This window comes from Mustelus asterias, chromosome 16 (assembly GCF_964213995.1).
Source record: "Mustelus asterias chromosome 16, sMusAst1.hap1.1, whole genome shotgun sequence".
Classification (NCBI taxonomy): domain Eukaryota; kingdom Metazoa; phylum Chordata; class Chondrichthyes; order Carcharhiniformes; family Triakidae; genus Mustelus; species Mustelus asterias.
The window spans coordinates 10,978,838-10,987,251 of record NC_135816.1 but is presented as its reverse complement, the minus strand read 5'-3'; the positions used below and the strand labels follow the sequence as shown (position 1 = coordinate 10,987,251).

The window sequence follows — 8,414 nt, the reverse complement described above, 5'->3', positions numbered from 1 at the left end:
TTGGGGAAATAGTGAGTTAATAGCAGACAAGGGATGGGTCTGAATTCCAGTAGCGAGGCTGAAAAATGTATTAGGGACTTGGGGAAAACAGTAAAGACTTCATTCATAAATTGCATTTGACAATCATAGGACACCAGAGTGTTCTGAAGTGCAGTCAATGTTGTAATGTAGGAAACAATACTTCATTGGCACAGTAAAATCCCAGATGCCAATGTGATGAGCTGGTTCCGGTCGAACGATAATAGACCCAGGCACAGGGGAAAACCTACTGTCGCTCCTTCAAAATTGCCGCAAGATCTTGCCTGCCCCGTTTTTAACACCTCATTCAAGAGGGAACGCCAGACAGTACAGCACCACCTCGCGTCTCTGGGATGCTCAAATCAGCGCCAAATCCTAAACTATTTGGATTTCCAAGTGTGAAACCGGGTGCACCAAAGAGATGTTTTTCAGCCATGTACACAGAACAAACCTCAGTGATCAGCAGAACTCTTTTTATTAGTTATACTGGCACATACAGAAAACATTTACAAACGGCGACCTCTGCGACCTCCCTTTCTGCGAGTGCTGTCTGACGGAATGGGAGTGACATCCTCTGTCGGAACAAAAAACACAAGTCAAACAAACAGCAAGGAGACCGTGCACTGGCTAGTTTCTAAACCTTTACCGTGGGGCATATCAACACTGGTTTATTCAGCCCAAGCATCCCTCCCTACCATTTTATCCATGCTGCTTCCCGCCCCGAGTACAGTGAACTGAGTGGTTTACCTGATGATCCAGAGTTCAATTCAACCGTCACCATTACTGACACTAGCTTTTTAATTCCAGATTATTGTCATTAACTGAATTTAAATTCCTCAGAGCTGCAGTGCTGGAATTTGAACCCATGTCTCGGGTTCACTGGCCTGGGCTTTGAGCCTGCAACCTAGGATCTGATGACAAGTCCCTGGACCCCCAACTCCTTCGAAGTCATCTAAATCTGCTACCACTTCCCCATGGGGTCAGCACTGGCACGTTCAGAGTGAACCACTGCAACTGCTGTACTTGCCTTGTCAGGGCCCGCATCTAACCCAGTTCCACACTAGCTGCTTTGGTTCTGTATTGCTCTCTGAAGTAACCTAGAAGGCCACCAGGTCATGTTAAACTAAATGCGATCCATCATCCTCACAGAACAACTATGGGTGGGGTAAGAAAACACCATCATTTAGCTAAGACGGTGAGTGACTTGGAGGCGATAGCTTTCCCACAACCTTGCTGGCTTTGTCCTTTTTCTGAAGAGAGATGTGGTTGAAGCAATCTTGGTGACTATGTGCCAGCCAGGAGAGACAGGACTGCCAAATAAAATCACCTCACCAATGCACCTCACTCAACTTACCAGGAACAGAGAGAAAGCCAGAGGAGCTCAACTGCCGTGCTCGGCACCTTTTACAGAGCTGGTTCTCCCAACTTATTCAAAACATTTGTACGTGACCAAGCGTCCCTGCCAGCCGTGGAGATGCTGGACTGACAAGGATAGTATGAAACGTGTTCCTTTCTGCAGGGGGAACGACATCAACAGCACCGAGCAGCCGCGATGTAACTTATCCTGCACTTCACCCTTCTTTAAGCACATCACCGATGTTACGTTCTACCAGTAAACATTCAAAGACAAGAGATTAATGTCTCACCGATCCGGCCAATTTTCATCCCAGATCGAGCCAGGGCTCTCAGAGCTGACTGGGCACCGGGTCCAGGGGTCTTAGTCCTGCAAACAAGAATTTGGGTTAGTCACGAGACATATTGCATTGACTGACACATTACATGGAATAGCAAACTTCAAGTTACAACTCGTCAACACCGACAACTCAGTGCTGTTTACATCCTTCACTGACTGGTCTGTTCAGTTCAAAATGGCTGCTCGCAGACCGCCTTGTCCTAAAGCAGAACGCAGCCACACCTGAAGTACTGCGTGCAGCTGTGTCTCCATATAAAGAGTAGACATACTGCCAGTAGCTCTGAGAATTAGTGTTTTAGGTCAATGCTGTTTTATTAGTACTGATGAAAGGTCATTCTCTCAACAGATGCTGCCAGGCCTACTGGATTTTTTTTGTTTTCACTTAAAACCATGATCGCAGCAGACAGCACAACCCAATTTAAGACTGGCACCATTTTGGTAAAACGACCAGATGTGATGTTTAGAGGGAAGCTTACCTCAAAAAGTTGTTGTAATTCTTTCTTTAAAACCATTTCTACTTAAGGTGATGTCGCATATCAGCTCAGTAAATCTCAAATTGTTACAGCACAAGAGGTGGCCATTTGGCCCATCATGTCTGTGCTCTCCAAATGAGCAATTTGCCTGGTCTCATTTTCTTACCTTCTCCCATAACCTAGCACACCGTTCCTTTTCAAACAAGTCTTAACTCCTTTTTGGATGCCCCGATTAAATCTGCCTCCGTCATGTCCTCAAAGACAATGCATTTCGCTGGCTGTGTGACAATGTTCCTCTTGCCGTTTTTGTCTCTTCTGCCAATTACTTCAAACCCGATCCTTTCATGGGTGCCAAGTTTCTCCCTATCTACTCTGTCCCGATCCCTCACGAAGCCCCACAAACTATCTTTACATCACACACAAATGTGAGCAGTTGATCGTGTGGCATGAAAGAAACGCGATAGAAAGTGCAAAGCACAGAAACCAAACTGGCAAGTCTCATAAAAACCATCACAAAGCTCTTTTTGTAAATTCTGCTCGAAGCATTAATCCCAATCGCGGCTCAGTGGAATAACTCTCCATGACCTTCCCCGCCCCCCCGGGCTGTAGATTGTGGGTTCAAGCCCCAATCTGGAGGCTTCAACATACAAATCTAGGTTGATGCTCCAGCGTCGCACTGAGGGAGTGCTGCACTGCTGGAGATGTTAAGTTTTTCGTTCAAGGCATTAACCCAAGCCTGTCCTTTTTGTGATGTCATTTCAGGGACAAACACGGGGGAAGAACTGCCCTGCTCTTTGGAATAGGAACACAACATCGATCACATCCACGTGGAGACAGCTTCGGTTTTCTAACCCCCCCCCCCCTCGAAAGTCGGCACCTTCAACAGTGCAGTTTTAAACTGTTTGTACGTGACCAAGCGTCCCTGCCAGCCGTGGAGATGCTGGACTGACAAGGATAGTATGAAACGTGTTCCTTTCTGCAGGGGGAACGACATCAACAGCACCGAGCAGCCGCGATGTAACTTATCCTGCACTTCACCTGGGAGCAGTTCCTGTAATCTTTGATGTACTGATTACTTAGGTGTCAGTGTGGAATCCGTTACACCACACAACACTGCTTGGAACTGCAATTAGGTTGCATCTGTTGTCACATCATTACAGAAAATTAAGGATGAGCAAAGATCTGTGGGAAAAGTCCCAACTGTAAAACTGAGGGTTTTTGGCAGTGCCTTTATTTTCTGTTACCTTATTTCCAACTTCAAAGAATACTCGCATGTTCAACTTCCTGCTCCCTCAAAGAAATAACTTTCTGTTGCAAGTTGGGTTTAATAAAGCATTTTATCCAGAGATTACACCCTGTCGAGACTGAAAACAGTATTTATATTTCAGCAACACACAACTTTCATTATAATGTCCACATTCACCATGTCCGCACCCCTTCAAACAATGAACAAGCTCTGACCTGTTGCCTCCAGTGGCCCGCAGTTTGATGTGTAGCGCGGTGATGCCCAACTCCTTGCATCTCTGAGACACGTCCTGAGCGGCCAACATGGCAGCATACGGGGAGGACTCGTCTCTGTCCGCCTTCACCTTCATCCCTCCGGTGACACGGCAGATGGTTTCCCTGCGAGGAAGGACACAAACGGGAGGAAAATTCAACAACTTCAACCATGATACAAAAACACTCCCCCGCTTCGTGGAGTGATCCCTTGGCTGGGCCATTTGCAGGAACCGTGCTCTGCTACTAGACTTTAAACCGCCTTCTGCGGAGAAGTCAGGAATGATGATTTTATTCAGCAACCTTCCTTTCCCGTGAGCTAGCCAGCAAAACCCACAGCCCGTAAACAAACAGAATTTAAAAAACTGCCGATCAGTACCATCTTCACCAGGAGCAGACACGAGCCAATTTACTGGAGTCTAATTGAAAGGACGCAGTTCGAGAGAGTTCCTGCAAGACCCTCCCAGCGTGACTCCTGTCCTCAGCTGCAATCCAAACAACCCAAAAAGCTCACAGTGGTAACCATGGCTCATTCTCACCTCACGGACCCGCATGGCCCAAAGACTAAAGAAATTTGGCATGTCAGCAACAACTCTCACCAACTTTTACAAATGCACCATAGAAAGCATTCTTTCTAGTTGTGTCACAGCTTGGTATGGCTCCTGCTCTGCCCAAGACAAAAGGTTGTGAATGTAGCCCAATCCATCACGCAAACCAGCCTCCCAACCATTGACTCTGTCTACACTTCCCGCTACCTCGGGAAAAGCAGCCAGCATAATTAAGGGCCCCACGCACCCCGGACATTCTCTCTTTCATCTTCTTCCTTCAGGAAAAAGATACAAAAGTCTGAGATCACGTACCAACCGACTCAAGAACAGCTTCTTCCCTGCTGCTGTCAGACTTTTGAATGGACTTACCTTGAATTAAGTTGATCTTTCTCTACACCCTAGCTATGACGGTAACACTACATTCTACACTCTCTCACTTCCTTCTTTATGAATGGTATGCTTTGTCTGTATAGCGCGCAAGAAACAATACTTTTCACTGTATGTTAATACATGTGGCAATAATAAATCAAATCAAAATCAATGTGTTGCCCAAGGTGAGGATCAGTTTGGTGAAAATTAATTCCAGCGGTGAAGTAGACAGTAACTGGATTCTAGGCCAAAGTTGAAAGTCTGGATGGTTTGTACGTGACCAAGCGTCCCTGCCAACCGTGGAGATGCTGGACTGACAAGGATAGTATGAAACGTGTTCCTTTCTGCAGGGGGAACGACATCAACAGCACCGAGCAGCCGCGATGTAACTTATCCTGCAACCTGGGGAGCTTTCTGCAATCGGGCCAACACATCACCCACTTCCACTCGGAAAAGTTGCAGATGTAGATCCTGAGATGTATCGCTCAGGATTGAAACTCGGGGGGGGGGGGGGGGGGGGGGCATTTCAACAAGCCAGTGGTCATTATGGTAGGGCTGGACTCTGCTCCTTCACTGCAGGGTCTCAAGGTCAGCAACTGAAGCCGGCCAACCCCGGACAAGCGGCTTTTCACAGTAACTTCATTGCAATGTTAATGTAAGCCTACTGGTGACTAATAAATAAACTTTACTTTATTCCAGAGTCTACACGGTGCTGAGGGCAGCTAACCCTACTTGGCCCAAGGCTGAAATCTGACAGCTTTTGGGAATTTTACAGCACAGGAGGCCATTCAGCCCCTTGTTTCTGTTCTCTGAAAGAGCTAGCTATCAGTTTAACATCCCTGCAACTTTTCCAATTCATATATCTATCCAATTCTCTCTCGAAAGTTACTGAATCTGCTTCCATCACTCTTTCAGATCACAATTTGCCATGTGGAAGGAAAAAGTCTCACCTCCCCATCTGGGTCTATGCCACAAGGCTCACTAAGTAATGCTGTTTTAACCTCCACTTACTTGCCAGACAGGTCTGTTACGTGGACAAAAGTATCGTTGAAGGAAGCAAAGATGTGGCAAACTCCGAAAACATTCTCTCCTTCGGCCACCTGGGGTCCCAGGCTAATCACCTGCTCCTCCTTCTTTTCCTTACCCTTACGAGGAGCCATTCTGAAAGGAAACAACAACATCAATGCAACAGGAGCCAAGTGACGGGACATACACAAGGAGTTTGCATTTCTAAAGCAGCATTCACAAGCCCAGGACATCCCAACGCACTTCAATGTGTGAAATGAGAGATAGGCAATTTGGGCATAGCGTCTTCCTCAAGTAGCTATATGATGACTGGGTACTTATTTTAAAAGGTGACATTGAACATGGGACAAATAGCAGCCATGACAGCATAGATAACTTCCAGCTTTTCCTCAATATGGCGCAGCAAGATCTTTTACGGCCTCAGCTTAACATAACATCTGAAAAATGATACCTCCGACGATGCAACACAATACAGCTTGCCCATTAGGACAGAATACGTCATACATATGCCTGATGCTCGATTCCCAAAGAAAATGCTCCACTCCTGTCTCGGTTGAGGCAACACTCTCCCTGGACAGCAGAAATGCTTTAGGAAAGCAATCCTGACTAGGTTAAACGTACCCGTCAACTCACAGGAAACCCTGGCTTGTGACTAACCAAAATGGAGAAGGTTCATTCAAGATGGGCCCAAACACATTGAGAGATTTCCCTGGGAATGTGCAGAGGTGAAGTGGAGGTGTCAGGAGGATTGCACAAAACTCCAAACAACCCAAATGCCTATTCTTAAAACACAATCTGCCCCTGTGGCAGAGTCCGCAGATCATGCATTTGACTTATCAAGCATTGCAGAACCTACTGAACCAGCAAGACATCCTTGAATCCTGGTGGACACCCTCAATGCTGCATTGGTACTGTCAGCCTAGAGTTTGTGCTCAATCTCTGGAGGGACTGGAACCATCTGATCCTACCAACCTAGCCACAACTGACTACCTAGAGTAAAATTTAACCAGCCTGCCACCCATTTAACAGCTCAGTTGTTGGCCAGTGAGCGAGAGCAGCAATGAGAGATGGACGAGTTCCTTACGCCAAATTAAACACTTTCCACATGAATTAGCAGGTGTGTACGTGACCAAGCGTCCCTGCCAGCCGTAGGGATGCTGGACTGACAAGGATAGTATGAAACGTGTTCCTTTCTGCAGGGGGAACGACATCAACAGCACCGAGCAGCCGCGATGTAACTTATCCTGCACTTCACCCGGGAGCACTTCAAACCTTATGCCTCGAAGTTGGGACACTTTTTATCACTTCCTGCAGGAACCCACAGGCAGCGTGCAGGGATCAGAGTGACTGGGAGTCTGAGACAGATACTCCTACCACTACAAAGACCACAATGGAGCAGTGCGGAGCAAACACAGGGGCAGAAAGGGCCAAATAACTCCTGTCCTGGATGATGATAGGATTGTTCCCCAGGGTCAACCCACATCACTGAAACACATTCTCCAGCCACTCATCACAGAGCTGCTGTGGGAGCTTGCTGTGCACAGGCCAGCTGCTGTATTTCACACATTGCAACCGTGAGTACACATTTACACAATGTAAACCCTTATGATACAAGGGCCATTCAGCCCAGTTAGCCTGTGTTAGCTCCCCAAATCTGTCCCCATTCTCCACCCCTTTCCCCTGCAAATTTTCCCCATTATATTCCTTCCCCATTCTGTCCCCAGATTACAACAGCCCCTGAACATGCTGGTCCTCCCCTCCCGTTGACAGTCTGCAACACTCTGGGGTGCGACAGGCGCTATATCAATGCAAACCCCTCTGGAAATTCCACCGTGTTTTTGGATTATCCACTCACCCCAATTCTTTCTCCGCCCCCCGGCCACGGCTGCCCCCGGGCCTCCCCTATTCCGCCCCAGGCCCAGCTCCCTCTCCCCGCCCGGGATGGCCGCCTGCGGCCTAGCGCCTCCCGCACGAGAAAAGATCATCGCCTCAAAACTCAAACCCGCGCCGCCGCCATATCGCCGGCCCCGGTCGGGGCGATGTGCCCCGGGCAGTTCGAGGCGGGCGGTGGCCCCGGATGGGCTGTTCCACCGGCAGATGGAGACGGATTCCCGCCGCCGCTCCAAACTCACCCGCCGCTCGCAGCAGAGCCAGAGCCGGAAAGAGAGGGTCAGGGGTCACAGCGCCCCGCACATGCGCACACACACTCCGCCCCCTCACACAGTAATTTATTTCAGAACAAAAGCATGAAAAGTTACAGACACCCTGAAACTTGTGATAAAAACTCGCTCGTAAATTTTATAAAATATTAAATCGAAATGATTTTACATTTCACCGTCTGCGCATGCGCAGATAGGCGCCTCACGTCATCAAGGTTCACCCATCGGACGCATGCGCAGATCGTGGCGCCTGGAGTTGGCCTGCGCATGCGTATGAATACCCACCAGTTTGCAGAACATTAGGAGTTTTAGTTGTCAATCTGTTGAATGTTTGAAGATTAAGCAATTTAGTTATAATATGATAGGTGTTATTATTTTGATCTTAGTGGTAGAACTATATTTTGAGAGGTTCAGTGACTCTAAACCATTATGCTCCTTTGTTGTTGGTCTGAGTCTATTCCAATTGTTTAGTCTGTGTCACCCATCAAGGGCTTTTTTGTCATTGTTTGTGTTCCTCTTCCTTCAATAATGGGTATATTAATGGAAATAATGGCATTGTGGTAATGTCACTGGACTAGTAACACGGTAAGAGTTTTAACAACACCAGGTTAAAGTCCAACAGGTTTATTTG

The 8,414-nt window shown here is 47.5% G+C and overlaps 1 protein-coding gene across 1 annotated transcript; it reads right to left on the bottom strand.

Annotated features, from left to right (window-relative positions):
• Window positions 1-472: 472 nt before the first annotated feature.
• Window positions 473-7,964, bottom strand: rps14 (ribosomal protein S14). Its single transcript, XM_078231787.1, has 5 exons — window positions 7,757-7,964; window positions 5,610-5,759; window positions 3,646-3,807; window positions 1,665-1,741; window positions 473-592 (listed from the first exon to the last, which is right to left on the bottom strand). The coding sequence occupies exons 2-5, from the start codon at window positions 5,756-5,758 to the stop codon at window positions 525-527; spliced, it is 456 nt and encodes a 151-aa protein (XP_078087913.1). The 5' UTR covers window position 5,759; window positions 7,757-7,964; the 3' UTR covers window positions 473-524.
• Between the last annotated feature and the right edge of the window lie 450 nt (window positions 7,965-8,414).